Below are 19,067 nucleotides of genomic sequence, written 5' to 3' on the forward strand. Positions count from 1 at the left end.
GCTTATCGGGCGACCTTAGATAGTCTCCACCACCACCTGGGCAAGTCCCAAATAGCTTCAACTGATTGAGGATCACCAGACCTCAGCATTCTATCACACCAACATGTGATAAGTCTCGCAATATCCACATGTCCCCAAGAACCTAACTTGAAGAGGCCCCAATGGTCAAGTTCTTGAAAAGACGGCGTTGATACTCCATTTTAGTCAATATCACCAATCGAATGTCATTGGCACCCACTATAAAGCATAGACGTGTCAAACAATACGCAGTTTGATATAGTTCGTTAAATCTGCCAGCTATAGATTTTGTAATTGGCAGTCTTGGTTCATATTATACCTCATTCCACAACCCACCCTTTACCGGCGAGTTTCCGTTGCTTGACCTTCCTAGCAGGCAGAGGCCAACCCATGCCTCCCACGCCTTCAGCTCTCAGATACGGTACGACCCATACTTCTCTTACACGCCCATCTTCTGACTCGGAGCCCTTGACTTCCTTAATGGGCTTCCCATAGCTGATCAGTGGGGTGCCCTTGGCAAGTGCCGCGAGTTGTCCGCCCGTGATATCCGTGAGAGCGTGCATCCTCGTTCTTGCCTTCTTCTCGCCTTCCGCTCCAGACGCCTGCCCTCTCTGAAGATAGGAGTAAACAATATACTCGGGACACTCTGCAGGGCTCAAGTGTGCTAGCGGGGATGACGGGTGGATATAAACCATTCTCTCCGTAATATCTGCCGATTTGCCAACGTCAAGGGGCATGAGGGGCAGATAAGAGACGTCGATGGCACGACGGGGCTTCCTCCATTCCTCTGGCGGATTGGGTGACTTGTCAGCCCGTATGGCGACCTGGTCAATGAAGCCAGCAGCAACCATCTGTTTCAGAGCTGTCACTTGCTTCGACGACGGTGGATCAAGCTTGTCCTGGAAGGCGAGACCTTCAAAGTTAGGGATGTTGGTTCTCAGCAGGTCGACAATTTGCCGTCGAAGTTGCTGAATCTCCTTCAAGATCTTGAAGCGCACAAAGTGGTCTTTGCTCCATTCTTCAGTAGGCTCATGCGCAAACTCACCCACAACTTGGAGAAGCTTGATTGCATCTGATCTGTCGTCAAGAAAGCAAAAGTTCTTGTGGGTCGCATTGTACGCTCGTTTCTTGTTGGCATGCTCGTTTTCGGCAGCAATATCTGCTGGAGTGCGGATCGATTCCCCGTCATCGGCTGGCAAGGCCGGGATGGCTTCATGCTCTGGTATAAAGAAATCTGGAGCTGACAGTCCAGCCACCAAAGCAATGGTGTAGGGCAGGCAATCATGAAGGTGTCCAACAAGTATGATTCTAGCAAACCGAGGAGACAAGGGGAAGATGGACATTGTAGCTCCAATTTGGGTAGCCTTCCCTTCCCCTGTGATTGCAGATAGATATGTTAGGAGTTTCTCAGCCTTTATCAGACTCTCCCGGCTCGGGCGTGTCGGGAAAGGGAAGTTGACCACGTTCTCCAAATTCATGGCCTTCAACTGGAGGACTACCCCCTCAATCGGCATTCGCAAAAGCTCCGGATCACCAAACTCGGGGAAATCCCTTTCGTAGACAGCCGAAGAATATAGCGGATACCAATGACCAGGGCCTGTTCGACCGGCACGGCCACGCCTTTGTTTCGCGCTCGCTTTGCTGATCCAACCAATCTCGAAAGTCTGGACTCCAGTGATGCGGTCGTATCGTCTCTCCTTGGAACGACCGCAATCAAAGACGTATCTTATTCCAGGAATCGTCAAACTAGTCTCTGCGACATTTGTCGCAATGATAACTTGGCGCGACCCATCTGGAGGCGGTTCAAACACGCGCAATTGCTCCTTTGTCGGCAAAAGCGAGTAAAGGGGAAGAACCTGCATTCGTGAAGGACCAGTCCCGGTTTCTTCCTCAGGTATATCAAACTCGGCGTCCTCATCTTCTACTTCTTCGTCAGATGGTGGCTCATCGTCAAAATCTTGAACTCCTCTATCATCGATGTCCCCGAAGTCGATGTCTTCAGCCTCTATAGGTGCTTGGCTTGTTGGAATCCGTACTTTTGGTCCAGTTACAGTGTCCATTCCAGTAAATTCCGTCCTTAGTCGTTTCATTAGTTGTATAATCTCATTTTGTCCCGTGAGGAAAACAAGAAAGCCCCCAGGTGGCAGTTTTCGATGGCCTCTACATATCTTTTTGTACGCTTCCTCTACGTAATCGTGATGTGTTCTTCGCGCCCAATGTATGGTGACATCGAACTGTTTCCCCTCTACCTGCAGAACTGGCGGAGGAGTCGAGAATAAATTTGGATTTTCAGTCAGCTCCTCAACTCTCAGCGTAGCAGACATGATGACAAGTTTGAGTGGTCGTATTGTAGTGTCCTCCTTAGCCATATCGCTCCGCAACTTGACAACTCTGCTCAACATGCCAATCAGAATATCGGTGTTCACACTCCTCTCGTGTGCCTCGTCAACAATAATTGCCGAGTATTTTCTCAGCGCAATATCTTGCGCAACCTCACGAAGGAGCACGCCATCTGTCATAAATTTCAAGGATGTCTTCGGATCAACAGTGCCTTCGAACCGGATCTGGTATGCCACCCTGTGAGAATGGTCACCCAGCTCCTGACCCACACGCTTGGACATGCTGACGGCCGCAACTCGCCGGGGCTGCGTGATACCGATCATACCGGGCATTGGAGAGTCAGGAGAGCCGTAACCCGCTTCATACAGGAATTGAGGAACTTGTGTTGTTTTACCAGAGCCAGTCGCACCACACACCACCACAATGTCATGATTATGAATTGCTTCCATGATCCTCTGCTCCTCAGCAACAACCGGTAGCTGCAGCCTGGCAGCTTGAATATCGGGTGGCCGGGTCACCGTAACGCTATAAGCTTTACGGCTCGTGTTCTTTGTCGGTAGCAACTCCATCGGAAGAGGATCTTGCTCAACCGGTCTGGGTTCGAAATTTGCTGGCTTTGGTATGTGTAGTATCTGTGATTCCGAATCCATTGGCTGGTATCCTAAAGCCTCGTTCCTTTGCTGGTGAGCCCAGGCTTTGAAAGCAGAGGATCTCTCTTTCTTGTTCGATTTTTGTTCATCATCTTCTGCCTCGTCGTCTCCTGACCCGGACTCGGATTCCTCGCTGCCGCTCTCATCGCTCGAGTTTTCCTTGCTAGAATCATCATCCTCCTCAGTAGATTCATTTCCAGATACATTTTCTTTTGAATCACCGGCAACTGAGGTCTCGTCCTGGTCCATGTCATCACTGTCGCTCTCTGAGCTGAACCCGCTCCACTCGTCAGAGCCTGAATTCTCTACTTCTTCGGGTTGGAGAATGGATATCTTTGATTTGACACCGCCACGCTTCTGTCTCTTTTGAAGTTTTGGACGACCGTCATCATCCAACTGCAGGGGGCGTTTTAGACCAGAGCCAGCTGAGGAGACCTTTTCAGAATTGGTGATCGTCAGCGCAGTTGTGGCAACTACCGCTGGCGCGGTGATGGGTGAGTGAGATTTTATCTCGGGTTGTTCTTCAGAATCTGATGAAGATGCAGGTTCATCACCCACATCTAGTCTTTCTTGGAAGAGCAGCCCTTTGATACCATCATCCGTCGCGATACCAGCATTATGTTGCTTAAGGGCGCGACCAAGTTCCTCTCGTTTCGTTAATCGCCCCCTTCCCAGAGTTTTAGTGCTGCTCAAAAGACTCGTGTCGATCTTGCTTTCAGCAAGTTTGGCGAGAAGCTCCCTGGTCTCGTCTTTCTTGAGCTTGTTCTCAACATATTTGTCAAACCGCTTAGCTTTTTTGCTGCTAACTTTGACTCCTTGGCCTCCCAATTCATCCTTCAGCCGAGCTTTTCTCTCCTCCCTTTCCCTCACCTGTGCCGGTAGTATCTCCTGGACGTTAGAGTCCTGTTCAGTCGCATCATGCGTACCATTTTCACGCGCTTTCTCGCGAGCGAGGACTTTGTGCTTTCTCTGGCGACGAACAAATTTGGCCATGATGCGCTGCTAATCTGACGCCTGCTGACTACCACATCTTCGCGGAAGCACCAAGTCCAGCATCGAGTAGGATGGTGATGGCGATGTTCAAAATAACTTTTTTGACCGCCTGTGGCAGAATCTTTTATCGATAAGGTGCCGCTAACGATAGTGCCGGTGGGGCCTGATTAGTATCTCCCATTACAGTACGAGATCGCTAAGAGGGATGCACTGTGGGCCGTGCCTCATCTCTTCGCCTTCAGAGCTCGACATGGCTTCAAAAACTTGCACTGTAATTCCATAATATTCGCCTATCCACCTCGCAGCTCCGAACTGCTTCTCTCTAATTATGGAGTCCTCGACCGACGTCAGAGAGGAGTCATATCCAGCTGCCTCAAGGCAGGCGAGCGGCGCTGTCAATGACGTTCCCACTGAGGTCTTATTTATGAGTTTCGCCGACAAGATCCTTGTAACCATCTCCCAAGAAGGACGCTTATCACAATGGGTATTTTATTTCGACTCCTCAGTCACTATATTGATGAACTCATGCTTGCTTAGGTCCAGGTGCCCTTGTCTGCACCGTCTTCAGCCGCCGTGGAAATGTCATTGCCAAGTGCAAACCTCGGCTCACTACCGTCTCTACATCTCACGCCCAAAACACTGCTAGGCGGTGGTACTGAAGATAGAGAGACATTGGGGCACCTATATGCCGCTCAGATCGCAAGTCTACTCGCGATGAGAAGTCCGGAGGATAAGAGAACGCTGGTTCTCGGTCTCGGGTTCCAGAAAATCGATACGCAACGGGAGGCATTTTTTGATGTCCTTGAATTGTTACAAAAAGTCCTGTGAATGGCACCATACTGTTGAGGGACGATGTTTACAGAGACAGCGAAGACCGAGCTGGAACAGAACAGGCGATTACGGGTCGTCCACAAGTCAATAGGTTGAGCCCACTCGGTTTCTATAGACAAACGGCCAGCATGGTACAGGATAAGCTCACTTATCAGACAAGAAGACTTTGGAAAGCGGCCAAGTCATCTAGCATGAAGCCGGCCCCATTGCCTAAAGGCTGACAAATAGCATTTCAGGGGAAGTAGACCTCGCCGCCGTGCGAGTGACCTCCTTCACAGACACATGAAATGTGAATCGCAGAGCCGCAGATCAGCGAGCCGTCACATGCGTCCATCATATATCTAATTTTGCTTTAGTCAAATGCAGGGACAGATAGGAATTCTTCAACATACATATGTGAAAGCCAAGCACTTGAGACAACGCCACATCTCTGGGTGGTGGTTCCTTACTTGCATATATTTATCCCAATGTCCACACTACCCCTGCAAATCGCTGCGAATCGCTGCGAATTCTCGTCATATCAATATACCTCAGTAATAGCCATTACTGCTACTGGTAGGAGCCAATGCTACTTGGATGCTTTTGGTAGTAATTGTAGTACCAAAACTGATTGCAAAATGTAAGTAGCTCACGAGCTTCCTCATTTTGAGCGAGTAACCCTATTCAGAAAAGAGTGTGCTGCATTGGTTCACAAATGGATGACTCCGCATGAGGCTCTGAAGAAGCTTTGTGGAGACGATCATCTCCTCGGCCAAGTTCACAATGTGGGATTCGGAGGAATGCACAACCGTCTTACAACGACTATTGGGTTGGCGTGCATATCGCCCCCAAAAATGGCACCACAACTCCGCAGGCTTTCAAGACGATAACAACGGTGCGGTTAAGGGCTGGTCTGGCCGGAAAGAACGTGGCTCGCAAGGCCGCAAGGAAATCAGTCTACGATTGGCGGTGTCGGGTAGCTAAATTGCTTTCTGGTGGCTCTCGCGAGGCGCAATGTAAATCGCAGGGATAGCCTGCATATTCAACCTTCAGCTCTAGCTTCTTATCAGCCTAGGAGCAAAAGGACCCTGGTTCCTAGAATAAACTACGCAGTTTCTGCCATCGCCAGCCTTCAATTCTCATCGTGCCAGCCCGCACGCCAAGAGCTCGACTATGACATCGTGCCAATTACAAGGGGAGTTCGCTTCCTCCTCTACGCTACTGCAAGCCTCATGACCATCACCACCAGATGCAAGCTGCTCGTCAGGCTGGGATCGTCGTGGTAATGGATGTCCAGGCGAGGCTCTCCCCGCCGGCGTGGCGTTCTCGGCCGATCCTCGAGCTCTCGTGCATTTATATGTTCACTCCAGACCATTGTCTCGGTATCCAGAGACAACAGCCTTGCTGTTTTCGGAACGTACCTCGATAGTTCTCGCAGATACCAGTGGCTGCGGTTCTATTCCAGGGTCTTGACTGACATAATGAAACTAAGCGCAATCATTGTGCTTGCTTGGGCAAGCATAGTACTAGCCAAGTCGGAAGTGCTTCTTGTAAGATATATCCCTCAATCCCAAGAGCAGCTTGTGGCTAATCTTCATATGTAACAGCCAGAATGTGGCGTACGTCAATCAAATAAAGAGAACTTCTGAAGCCTCTTTATCTCTTTGATATTCATTCATGTCTAACTCAGCTCACATAGGTAACATGTGTCGACAAGACTTGTGGTGCTGCAGACATCAATTGCTTCTGCAAGTCAGGGAACTCAACCTTTAACACATTTGAACAGTGTATAGGCACGACCTGTGGTCCTTTAGACTTCCAATCTGCTCATACTTGGGTCTCTTCGGTATGTGGGAGGACTGAATTGGGTCTGCTCGTGCAAAGAGCCTGTGATGCTGGCGAAGTGGCATGCCACTCAGGTTGTATGCCAAGGTATATATATACTTCATTTTACTCACTCATTCCCTCCTTTACCTTTGCTATGAATATGTTCAATATTTCATGTTCCTGATTGGATACCTCTTCACTTTCATCACCCTTTGTCGATGACAAATTCTCGGGCCTTCCTTGTATCATCATTGACTGACCCAGCTATCACTTAGTGACGCTGTTTGCTGTACAAATAATAGCGGCTATTGTGACGCAGGGGAGGCTTGCTGCACTAATGGTTGCATGCCAGGCGACGGTAGGCGACTGTCGGTCCTATTTTGAGCACATCTTTACTTATGATATCTTTCTCACTCAAGGAAGCACCTGTTGCGGAACGAAATATTGCTATGCCGGAAATTACTGTTGCAATAATGCCCAGTACACAAACCAATGTATGGAGAGTTCCGCGTCGTGCTGCGACTCAACGGAATCCTCGTGCGGGAGCGGTTGTATACCAACAGGAACAGACTGCTGCCCAGATGGCGGGTACTGCGACTCCGGTGAAGAATGCTGTGATTCTAGGTTAATATATCGACCATACTTTGCAAGATCGTGCTAATAGAGGTTCAGTTACTGTATACCCTCCGGTGCAACATGCTGTGGCTCTGGCTCTGGTAAGAGACTTCATGAGGACGACAATAAGACTTACAATCTAATTATTTAGGCAACTACTGTGACGCAGGTAATGATTGCTGTAGCGGGAAGTAAGTAATAAACTACTCTGCCTTTTCAAACTATCCCAGTGTTGCTAAAACACCAACCAGGTGCATTCCAAGTGGCACAACTTGCTGTGATGCAGGCTATACGGCTTGCGGAGATGGCTGCATGCCAACCGGCTCTGTGTGCTGCGATAATGGCGCTGGGTATTGTGACTCAGGAGAGGCTTGCTGCAATGGAAAATGCCTTCCGGATTCGACGCCATGTTGTGACGCTGGCGAAACTGCATGCGGAAATGGATGCATGCCATCCGGCTCTGTCTGTTGCAATGGTGGCGGATACTGCGATGCTGGAGAGGTCTGCTCAGCTTCCAAGTGTTGGCAATCCAGCGCAACGGCAAAGCCTACGACAAGCGTGTCTAGAGCTCCTACCACGGCACAGTCTGCGCCAACAACGACCGAGATGACGACGAGTTTGGGCCTTACAATGACTGGTGGCGGCATCACAGTGACAGACACAACACCAAGTGTGTCTTCGGGACCCATATCATCATCTTCTTCCGTCTCCTTCACTTCATTGACTTTGGTTCTCACGTAAGTAGATGAAATGACCGCGGATGATCCATCTAGTAACAACTGTCTCTAGGACCGTTGATATTGTGCACCCCACTGGGCCTGTGTCGCAACCAGATCTTACTAATACGCCCCTTTACTCGGGCTCAGGGTCGATTCTCTCAGGCGAGTGCAGCACAACAGAGTTCACCCTGATAGATGCGGGCAGTACTGTCTTCTACGCTCCGTTCGTTGGTTGCGTGTCAGACCGGCCCGAATGTTGCCCCTGGACCGTCGCCCTCACGACGACAGTCACGGTCACTACCAATGGAGCAACCTCTGTGGTTACGAGCACCCCTTCAGAGAATCATCAAGATGTGGCTTATCCTTTTGCCCGAGAAAGCGGTCAGCAAGCCTTGGGCGCCTGTCCTGCCGATTATTACAGGATATCTGGTAGCTGTTGCCCTAGGTAAGTCTGGTTACTCAACTCTGGGCTTACCATTACCATTTCATAGGGATAATTAGCGAATATGGAGAGTCTGACATTTTGTAGTAACTATCAACCCTACGGAGCGGCTTTAGGAGGAGCAACGCCGTGCTTCAGTTCCCTAAACAACTATGCTTCGCCTCCAACGCTCACAGCTGGACTGGCAGGTCAACCGACAGACACGACCCAGCCAACATCAGCCGTGATCAACGTTGTCTGGGCAATGCAGTATGAAATCAAGGAGAAATCAGACGAGCTCTCTACAGGAGCAAAAGCGGGAATCGGTGTAGGAGTTCCCGTGGGTGCTATTGCGCTCGGGTTGTTGGGCTTTGTCATTTGGAGACAGACAAGGAAGAACAAGGGCTCTGATACCGCCACGGTCTCTACCGTTCAGAGTCCCCCTCCGCAACAAATGCACCAGGCACCACCGGGTTTTGCAGTCTACCCAGCACCCGGCTCAACTGGCAACAGTAGCTTTGCGCCGACAGGAGCAATACCGTCTCAACACACTGGTGGTTCAATGCTCTCTCATAACACGCAGGGAAGAACCAGTGAGCTCAGCGGAAACGGCAGTAACCCACACAACTCAGCTTATATGGCAGGTGCTGGCGCGGCATCGTACAGTCACCCCCCTTCATTCCATGGCTCTGGTGGTGGAAGTCCCGTGTACGGAGCGCCCAATGCCCAGGGGCAGTATCCGTTTAATTACAATCAACAACAGGCGCCGTCAGGAAGCCCTCCCCCGCAACCTCAACCATTCTATCCGTCTGGCGGCAGTTACGAGGGTCAGCAGTACGGGTATGGAGGACAGGGAGCTCCTCCACCGCCTCAGCAGCCATCTCACGGTCCGTGGTATCCCCCGAACCCACAGCCGCAGCGATGAAGTGAGAAGGGCGATGAGTGAAGGAGCATTGACCATTGTTAAAACGATAGTTCAAGGAAGCTCGAGTTGGAAAGGAAAAAGAGAGAATGCATTACAGGTAATATAGTCATCCCGTCAAATAGCACCTGACATAAATATACGAAGCATATAACTTGAGTCTCTTCGCAAGTAGTCAATATGATTAATAGGCTTTCTACACAACTGTTGGTAATATGTGCAAATGTGGATGTCAGGTAATGGCTTTACAGTTGGAAAGAGTGAATCAGGCTCTCAAGCCCGGTTTATATAGGACATTATCTAAGGTCAAAGAAGAAGGCAATTGGAAAAGAGTCTTTGCAAATTTCCCGATGTACACAGAGTTGTTTATCACTGGCTTCTCAATAGGGTGTTACGTCGCTCATCAACTTGGATAAACACAAAAGTGGTAAACGTCCGTTTTAAAGCCGGCCTTTCGTGTGAGCTATGCCCGAAGTGCGGGCAAAGAGCTATTAGTGTACGATCCCCTCACCAAGAGTGTCAAAGCAAATCAAAATGGACATTGGCGTAACACTTTATCATCAGCCGCCGAAATTAGATCGATGTGTATGAGAATCACTGAGAAGTTGGTCCCCGCAACCTCAATATCGCTGATATACAACTGCCATAATGGCACAGCCAAAGCTAAACGAGAATGGCATTCCGAATTTCGACGACCTACCTGTGAGGAGAGGAGATCCACACCACTCCGCCTGGGGCCTATACGGAGAGGCTGACGAGCTTGGAACCTTGAATCGGCTCACTAATGAGCGAGTAGCATCCGCTGCAAAGGATGAGATCAGAAACGGTACTAGGTGAGTCTTTCTTCAAGTATAAACCCGGAATGAGATAGCACTGACCAGCTCGACACAGGATTTCATTGAACTGGCCCTTGGATGCTCAGGCGAAGAAGTCCTTCTTTGACAGACAACTTTTCCATCAGGAGATGTGGCCCAAGCCACCGAGAGTAGTCAACGATGACTTCTGGTCTTTCAACTCACAGGTGTCCAGCCAGTGGGATGGCTTACGCCATTTTGCCTATCAAAAAGAGGCGAAGTTCTACAATGGCGTGACGATGGAGGATATTCATGGCGTTGATAGTAACGGTGAGAAGACTACAGTCAATGGTATCCAAGGTACATCCCAATATCCCCAAATCAGCTCCCGCCACCTTGAAGCTGACCAAGATGATAGCTTGGACAGAGAAAGGTATAGTTGGAAGGGGCATTCTTGTGGACTTTCATAGTTGGAGACTGGAGCAGAACGACTCGGCTTACACCAATTTTGACGCCTTTGAAACGACACCCATTCCCCTAAACGACTTGAAAGCCTGCCTTCAAGCTCAGGGAACGGAGGTGAAGTTTGGAGATATACTGATTATTCGTTCTGGTAAGTGCTTATCCCATCCCTTGTCAGCCCCACAGAATCGTATTGACCGACAGACACAGGATGGATGGTCGCCCAGGCCCTGAAGACCGAGGCCGAGCTGTCAGCGTTCCAAGACGTGAAACCTCCACATTTCGTCGGCGTGGAGCAGAGTGAAGAGATGATCCGCTGGATATGGGAGAACTTCTCAGCTGTGGCTGGCGACCAGCCGTCCTTTGAGTGCTGGCCAACACAAAAGGACTGGTCGCTGCATGAAGTTCTACTGGCGGGCTACGGCTGTCCCATCGGAGAGCTCTTCCATCTCGAGAAGCTTGCTGAGCAGTGCAAGAAGGAGAAGCGGTGGAGTTTTTTTGTTGCCAGTGAGCCGTGCAATGTCCCTGGCGGCGTAGCGAGGTGAGTCTTCTGCTCGTCACAGACGCAAGATGCTGATGAGTCTCAGCCCGCCAAACATACTGGCAATATTTTAGAGATAAGTGAGAAATTGGCTCGACCTCCGGAAACTCATCTGGAATAAGCAACTAAGGTCAGCAAGCAACGGAAACTAAATCTCTATCAAAAAGATACATTGAGGGACACGATTGCATAAACTTGTTTGAAAATATTGGCTCGTTACATTTATGTAGCAGGTTTACAATGATGCGGCGCTTTCTATACACAGAAGTTTGCAAAATTACTTCCTACCCGAGACGGTGTCCCGATCCACGCGACCTCCACGAGTCCGGCAGGGGACCACTCCCTGATGAGCCCGTGCTGCTGCCTGCACCCTGACCGCCGCGGATAGCAGTACCGTAGTCTCTCTGCAATACCCTAGGAGTAGTCACTAGGCGCGATAAGAATGCAGGCGTGGGAATCAAATTGGGTCCTCCCCCAAACTCAGGGTACAGCCTTGTCAAAAAGTCGTGTAAATGCGCGGCCACCAGTCCAGTAAGCTGAAGCATGGCAGCCTCGGGACCTTGCATCAGCAAAGTCACAGCCATCATGCAGACTGGAACCAGCTGTGCGGGGACTGTGAAGAAGAAGAAAGTGGCCTTGACTCCACGTTGATCCTGGGTTGCAGTGTATGCAAGGGCCAAGATTAGAGCCTGTAGATAAAACGCAGATCCGAGAAGGTATGATGCGAGGAACTGCTTGACTGTCAGCTAACCATCCAGGACATCCATGGGAGCGTGACGCATCAAGCCACAAAACATGTAGTCAAAGAGATGTAGGGAGCTAGAAACCACCCGAGTGCACATGATTCAAAACCCGAGTCATCCATATAGACATCCCACCATACCCACACCCCAGACCAGCCCTTTTAGGATTTGCGAATGACGGGCCGGCCTACAGTGCAGGGGTAATCTTCCTCATTTCCAGGAACCGTGATAGCAGTAGGAGCAGTAGCACTATCCGGGCAGATATATGAGGGACAACAAGAAAGGAGAAACACGCGGGAATAGTGTGGACGACATTGCAAGACAGTGCAAGAGGCGGAGGGTTACCTACAATGATGACAGTACCCACGAAAATGAAGTACCAAAGGAGATCCTCCTTGCGCGGGAACTTGGGGTGGCCAGTTTCAAGCTGGCTTGTGTATTGAAAAACTGTCACCCGACATATGTCAGCAATAGGTCGTTCGGACAATATCGCAAAGATCCATACCAAAATATGTGTCGAACACGATGCCCAGCTTCGGGCCCGTCAGGAAGAAGGACGAAACGGGGCGCCAGATCTGCGGCGGTAGCTTCAAAAGCAGCCTATAATCGAAGTAGAACCATGTGTAGGGTATGAAGCCCATGTAGATGCCTATCGACGAGGCCAGGACGGCGGTAGCCAAGGTTCTGTAACAATTGCCATTAGCACCTCGCGCCCTCATTCGAGATCCTCGGACACCAGGGATTGTCACTCACCTCGCTAAGGGTGGCGCTTGCCAGTAGGCGTCCATGACTTCGGCCATTGTGTGAGGGAGCTTGCTTGCTTGCCTGGCGTTTCGCGCCGCAACAGAATAGCACTTATTTAAGGATGAGAACAGAAGAAAGGGAGTCAGTTACTAGCTGACAGTGAGCATAACAGAGAGGGAAAAAACTACCACAGCGGGCGACAGGCAGCAGTGGTGATGATGTTGGAGAGGAGTTGGGTGAATTGTGTCCTTTTCTTAGCTAATTAAGCTGGGCGAAGAGGACAGAAAGAAAGTGAAGAATTACGGAAGCTGGACGGAGCTTTTCCAATCCTGCCTGCCGAAAAGTGTGGCTGGCGGCGGGGCAGATTCAACTGTGCCACACACCATTCACCATACACCACACAGCTCAATGTCGGCCATGTGTGGCTTGAAGCTTTGAAGCTTCAGGTCCCTCCTTCCACTGGAAAGGCCTGGAGCTCAAAATGAAAGCAGTGAAGAGGTGCAGTGAAGAGGATTCGAGAAAATTTGCCCAAAAGGGCGGGCTCCGAGGAGGTTTACCACTGCAGAATGCAGTCCTCTCTTTCTCAGGGGACAGTGTGACGGTAGACAAGCGTATGTCTCGACAAAAGGGGACAGGGCAGATTTGATATATGGAAGATATCGAGATTCCCAAGGTTTGTGAAGAAAAGAGAGAGTAAAAAGCTCTCTATGTCCTCGTGGAGGTGAGAAAGAAAATTTTGGAGGAGCTCAGACCAATTGATCGCTGTAATTGGTAGTGCTATCCTGGCTAGTGGGCTGGGCCGAGTGCGCGCTGCTACTACATCTGTACAAGGAGCCGTGCCGGGGCGCCAGCACTCCTCCGGTGCCGCTACGCACTGGCGCAAAAGACCGTGCATTTCTTATAAGATATATATGCCTCTTGACTCACTCACGGTGACTCTCCTTGTTCTCTCACAAGGCCGTCTATCCTCGCAAACCCTCAGATTCGTCTCCCAAAACGAGTCCGAGCCATGGAAGCGCCTTCAGGTAAGATTTGGGGCCAATTGAGGCATTCCGGCGCTCAATTGGCCTCTCAGATCCGGAATAAGAGGTTCTACTCGGCCCCCGTCTCTGGCTCTATACCCGCCGCCAAGAAGAAGTATGTGCCTACCAGCGGCTCTTATCCCCAGGGCTTCAGCGCCTCTGGTACAATCGTCGGTGTAAAGGCAAATAACACCACGAAGCCGGACCTTGCTTTCATCACTTCAGATCGGCCGTGTGCTGCCGCCGCCGTGTTCACCAAGAACAAGTTCCAGGCCGCCCCCGTAACGTTCAGCCGGAACTTGCTTAAGAAGAAAGGCAACCAGGGCGTCCAGAGTGTGCTCGTCAACTCGGGATGTGCTAATGCCGTCACTGGCAAGGGAGGTCTTGAGGATGCGGAGAAGATGGCACGGGCCGCCGACGAGTCTGTTGGAAACGACGGAGCAACCATCGTCATGAGCACAGGAGTCATTGGTCAGAGGTTGCCCATCCAGAAGATTGTGGACAATGTGCCTGCGGCTCACAAGTCCCTTGGCTCTTCTCACGACCATTGGATGGCTGCTGCCAAGGCTATCTGCACCACCGATACTTTCCCGAAGCTCATCTCCAAGACATTCAGCCTGCCCTCTTCGCCATCCGTGGAATACAGGATAGCAGGCATGACCAAGGGCGCCGGAATGATCCACCCAAACATGGCCACCTTATTGGGCATAATTGCCACTGACGCGCCTGTCGCCCCGAGCGTCCTTCCCTCTGTGCTCAAACACGCTGTCGACCGGTCGTTCAACAGCATAACCATCGATGGCGATACGTCCACGAATGATACTGTGGCCTTACTAGCAAACGGCGCTGCTGGCGGCAAGGAGATTACTTCGGACAATTCACCCGATTTTGAGAAGTTCCAAGCCGTCCTGACAGACTTTGCCGTTGATCTAGCCAAGCTTATCGTCCGAGATGGCGAGGGCGCCACGAAGTTCGTGACGATCCGCGTGGTCGAGTCGGCGTCCGAGGAGGCAGCACGCAAGATTGCCAGCACCATTGCCCGGTCGCCCCTGGTCAAGACCGCTCTATACGGCAAGGACGCGAACTGGGGCCGCATCCTCTGTGCCACCGGCTATTCCCTGATCTCTGAGCCCAGTGAGCCGATCAACGACGTCCCGGAGATTGTCCCTGAGAAGACGAACGTGTCTTTCATCCCTACGGATGGTTCTGCTGAGCTGAAGCTCCTGGTGAACGGCGAGCCAGAGCTCGTTGACGAAGCCCGAGCAGCAGAAATCTTGGAGTTTGAGGATTTAGAGATTCTGGTGCGCCTCGGCACTGGTGATAAGCAAGCCACCTACTGGACCTGCGACTACAGCCACGAGTACATGTGAGTACCTCTCTACCCTGCTCTCTCTCAGTCATAGTCTAATTCATTCAGAACTATCAACGGTGATTATCGCACCTAAAGGCACCATCTTTCTCGGCGAGGAATCTGTGTGGACGGTCTTTAGAGCTAAGCAGATCAGGTGTTCAGGAGTTGGGCTAAAAATTAACACGATTGAAATCGAGATCGTCTAAGCCTCATTGTGTAGACTACCATCCTGCGCTCATATGTATATTGAGCGTTGAGATAATGAAAGCCATATTTGCATTGCAACATGAATCACGATGGGGAGCTTGATATTTGTCCCGCAATTGGGGCGAATTTCATTGACATGACGCTTCGAACACATTTTATGTGCCGACATTTGTCCTACTTTACAGCGAATTCTGTGTCCTCCTTTTCAAGTTACCATTGCAAATCGCTGTGATATATGATGCCGCCCTTGACGATCCGTGTCGGGTATATCCGCAGACAAAAACCAAAGCAAATCAACGCCAGATATTTCCTCTGTTTTCCAGGAACGCCTTCCAATGCAATAGCACAATGTGCTCAAATAATGTGAGCTCATAATCTCGTAGACAGTTTCCACCTTCAAACATTTCAGTAAGCACTTCCATAATCCTTCATTCTCGTCTAGTATAAACCGCGTCCTCAGACACGTTTCTTCTTAATTGTGTTGATCGAAGGGTGACTGTCCACTGAGCATCATGTCGTTCTGCTCCCTGAACCAACTCGTACCCTCATCCATCTCCGCGGCAAGGGCTTTGAATTCCCGAAGAGTTGCCTCGACATCGGCTGGCATAAAGCTCTCCTTCTCGTCCGCCTGCGTTTGGTCAACCATAGCCGCGCTAGGTGACGGTGCCTGAGGGTCTGGTAAAGATCGTCTCAAGACATTCGCCTTTCCTAGGCTCGATTGTGGAGACCATTGGCTGGTCCGACCCTGCAGGCTGCTCCTACGCCGCATTGCTAGCTCAGTTGTGTTCCCTTCGAGATCCACGGCTTCATTTGGCTCTGCCGGCTGGTTCTTGCCCGGCCCAAGACCACAATCGCCGATTCCTGGATACCGTACGCCATCATACATCATAGGAAGGGCCAGAGACTCATGTAGAGCACGGCCATCAGGCATGACTACCAAGCCTCTTGCTTTCAAGCGCCAGTAGTCCGATTTGACACCATTGGACTGTTTGCTCCCCTGCGACTCTGGCCCAACAGATGATCTCGGGCTAGATGTTTGATATCTAGTGAAATTTGTCATCTTAGTGCCAGCCGGCAATGACTGACTAAAGTTGTTGACGCTTTTGTGGTTGAGAAGGCCATTGACAGTACCATCGGTATGTTTCCCTGCGGCAATATCACGCAACCATCGCTTTTTGGCGGACTCTTTCGGCCTGGCAATAGATTTGGACACACCGGTCTTCACGGGTCTCAGAGGATTCCTAGGTCTACTTGTTGGAACCGCAAAAGCCGTAGCCGGAGTTGTCTGCGCGAAGGGATGTGGAGGCGCCTGGAAAGATTCATCCCGAATCGTCCGAGAGACTGCCTCACGCTCATTGCTGGTACCAGCAAATACGCCACTCGCCAGAAGTGCATGTTCGAGGCTGTCCGTGGAGCTTTCTCTTTGTGACGAAGCTGTCCTGGCTCTCTTGTTGGCTCGGTCTTTCAGTTGTTGGACAAAATTCGTAGCGTCGTTGATGCCTCTACTGTGGTCTTCTGCCGCCTTGCGCTTGGTCTTTTCTCGGGCAGCCTTCGCGGCCTTGGCCTCGGCTGCTTGCGCTTCGCGATACGCTTTTATTGCCTCCCTGTTTTGTCGCCCCATTCGCTTACGTACAAGGCTTCGAGTGATCTCCCTCCAACGATAGAAGAACTTCAAGCCAAGATTGTACCGTCTGAATTTCAGAGCATCTGCCCAAGATTGCGCATCTTCTTCCTTTTTCTTCCGTTCTTCTTCTTCCACTTGGTATCTGTCAAATACACCCTGTACAAGATGCTCTAAGATTGCATCCTGAAACTGATCGATCAAACCATCATCTCCTAAGACAATCCACTTCGTGAAATCACCCATCAAATCCTTAGGCTTAGACTGCTGAATAGGCGCCGCCGGTTTGAGGATTGAAGCAGTCTTTGGCACACTCTCTTGCGTCGGTATGTTTGGCACGGACAGTGGAGCTTGTGAAATGATATTAGATATGCCATCCTGCTGTGGAGTTGATTGTGATTCAGTGAAAGATCCCGTGTTTGGCAATCCCGTCGAACCAGTGGTCTGGGGGCCTTGGAATGGTTTATCTTGTAAGCTATCCAGGCTTGTAGTCGGAGCTGTAGTAGCTTGCTGCTGTTCAGCATTCGTTCGACCAGGGGTGGGTGGCGTGAATGTTATGCTTGGAGCCTTAAGCTCATTCCTCAAAGATGCCGTGGTGCTAGAGAAAGGGTTTGTCTGCGGTTTTGGTGTCTCGAAAATCTTGGTCGATTGAGGTTGGTTCACTGGCTCTGTGCCTTTGTTGAGGAAAGAGAATGCAGTTGGGTCGCTAGGTGCCGATGACCCTCCTGTGGGAGGCGTTTGAGCGAAAGGCGGCGCCGGAGGAAATGCTGGCTTTGTACTCGATGAAATACCTGCTTCTACAGCTGATCCTGTGGCTTTAGCGGGCCAAGAGAATCCTGATGCTGGCTGAAAGGAAGATTTTTTCTCTACATTTGGCTGTGCATGCGATGTGGCGCTTTCGAAAGGATTCGAAGCCGGCTTAGATTGTGCTGTTGTATCAGACTGAGGCAGCACACTTGAGAAAGGAGAGGAGCCTGTCGAAGGTTTGGCTGGAGCTGAAACTATCGATGGTTTCGAAGCGGACGATGCTGATGATTCTTCATCAGTGACATCATAGTCACTTTGATCTGCTTGGCTTGGTCTCGTTTCCATAGAAATTTCACTTGGAAGGAACATGCCATCTGGACTCTCTCCTTGTTCGTTAGACGGCGAAGTAGTCTCGAAAATTGTCGAGTGAATGACTTCGGGAAGTGAGTGATTTCCACGTTTTCGCTCAACCATCTGGCCTGAGTGTGATTGCTTGACTGTTGGACTCGGAATGTGCTTTCTTCGTTCCACGAGCAGATAAGGCGGGCTTGCATCAGATGAGAACTCCATATCGTGCTTCTCGAGGAAGTCAATACATTGGCTCGTATCGTCGAATCGCAGAATATTGTTGACAATCTCGGCAGTCAGGTCTTTTGGGTGATCTCTTACCCTGCCATAGGACTTATTGATAGTCTTAAGGAGATGTCGTCGAATCTCAGTGAAGTGGATCTCGGCAAAACACGCCATCGTGTATGACACCTTGGAGTCCTCAACAATGGAAAAGTAGTTGGTGAATGAATTTGAAGCAGTGGTCAGAGGTGCTGTAGGCCGAAGAGGCCCACGATGTCGAAAGACATTCTGCATAGCTTCCATCAAAGAAACGGCAGTTTGTATCTCATCAGACTCAAACCAGATCTCTCGACCCCAGTCTTGAAGTTGTTGCTTGACAAAGGGATCGTGAGCATTGAACAGGAGGTAATAAGCCCGAAACTCTGCTTCGTTCTTTATGACCAGACCATCGTCTTTGCTCTCATCATATACTTGCATAAGCGACAAAAGGGTCTTGCCCAACTGCTCTTTTTCTTGTTGTTCTGAGAAGTCGTCGGCAGCAACTCCCTCCTGCGACAAAAGATGAAGTCCCACGGCGTGAAACCGTGCAATTGTCTCGAGACAGTAAATTTGATCCAAGCGTTCGTCTGTTGTCATTGCATTCTGAAAGATGAAGTCCTTCCGTACAGCTCGCGTACGATCCCATAGAAAGTTGTGCAGCGCGGGTAACCTATCATCGCTCCGCAAGAGGTCGTCCACGAGATAGTCCACCGTCCGTCTAAGCGCTGCGGGTGAACGAACCTCCATGGGTAAAGGGTAATCCGCACCAGCAGCAGATCTTTTGAAAGCCTTGACCATACGATTGGGGATATCCCATTCGGAACCATCTGCTTGCTTTTCTTTCTCTGGTCGCCTGACGTCATGTTCCGTTATGCGGGATACCTTCTCATATTCAGGGCACATGTCCTCAC

General features: G+C 50.4%; 4 protein-coding genes across 4 annotated transcripts; 2 read left to right on the forward strand and 2 right to left on the reverse strand.

Moving 5' to 3' along the window:
- Positions 1 to 338: 338 nt before the first annotated feature.
- On the reverse strand, positions 339 to 4,001 carry UCRPA7_7844 (putative deah box polypeptide 37 protein; the record flags this gene model as incomplete). The annotated part of the gene is made up of 1 exon (XM_007920366.1): positions 339 to 4,001. One exon carries the CDS (start codon positions 3,999 to 4,001, stop codon positions 339 to 341), a length of 3,663 nt encoding a protein of 1,220 aa, XP_007918557.1.
- A 5,962-nt stretch (positions 4,002 to 9,963) lies between these two features.
- Positions 9,964 to 11,196, forward strand: UCRPA7_7845 (hypothetical protein; the record flags this gene model as incomplete). The annotated part of the gene is made up of 5 exons (XM_007920367.1): positions 9,964 to 10,148; positions 10,207 to 10,439; positions 10,495 to 10,722; positions 10,782 to 11,112; positions 11,187 to 11,196. 5 exons carry the CDS (start codon positions 9,964 to 9,966, stop codon positions 11,194 to 11,196), a joined length of 987 nt encoding a protein of 328 aa, XP_007918558.1.
- Positions 11,197 to 12,319: 1,123 nt separating this feature from the next.
- UCRPA7_7846 (putative der1-like family protein) lies at positions 12,320 to 12,655 on the reverse strand (the record flags this gene model as incomplete). Its single annotated transcript, XM_007920368.1, has 2 exons — positions 12,320 to 12,539; positions 12,609 to 12,655. 2 exons carry the CDS (start codon positions 12,653 to 12,655, stop codon positions 12,320 to 12,322), a joined length of 267 nt encoding a protein of 88 aa, XP_007918559.1.
- Positions 12,656 to 13,510: 855 nt separating this feature from the next.
- On the forward strand, positions 13,511 to 14,991 carry UCRPA7_7847 (putative arginine biosynthesis bifunctional protein argj protein; the record flags this gene model as incomplete). The annotated part of the gene is made up of 2 exons (XM_007920369.1): positions 13,511 to 13,624; positions 13,675 to 14,991. The coding sequence occupies 2 exons, from the start codon at positions 13,511 to 13,513 to the stop codon at positions 14,989 to 14,991; spliced, it is 1,431 nt and encodes a 476-aa protein (XP_007918560.1).
- Between the last annotated feature and the right edge of the window lie 4,076 nt (positions 14,992 to 19,067).

The sequence above is a fragment of the Phaeoacremonium minimum genome, assembly GCF_000392275.1.
Source record: "Phaeoacremonium minimum UCRPA7 unplaced genomic scaffold PA7_03_scaffold_558, whole genome shotgun sequence".
NCBI classification, from domain to species: domain Eukaryota; kingdom Fungi; phylum Ascomycota; class Sordariomycetes; order Togniniales; family Togniniaceae; genus Phaeoacremonium; species Phaeoacremonium minimum.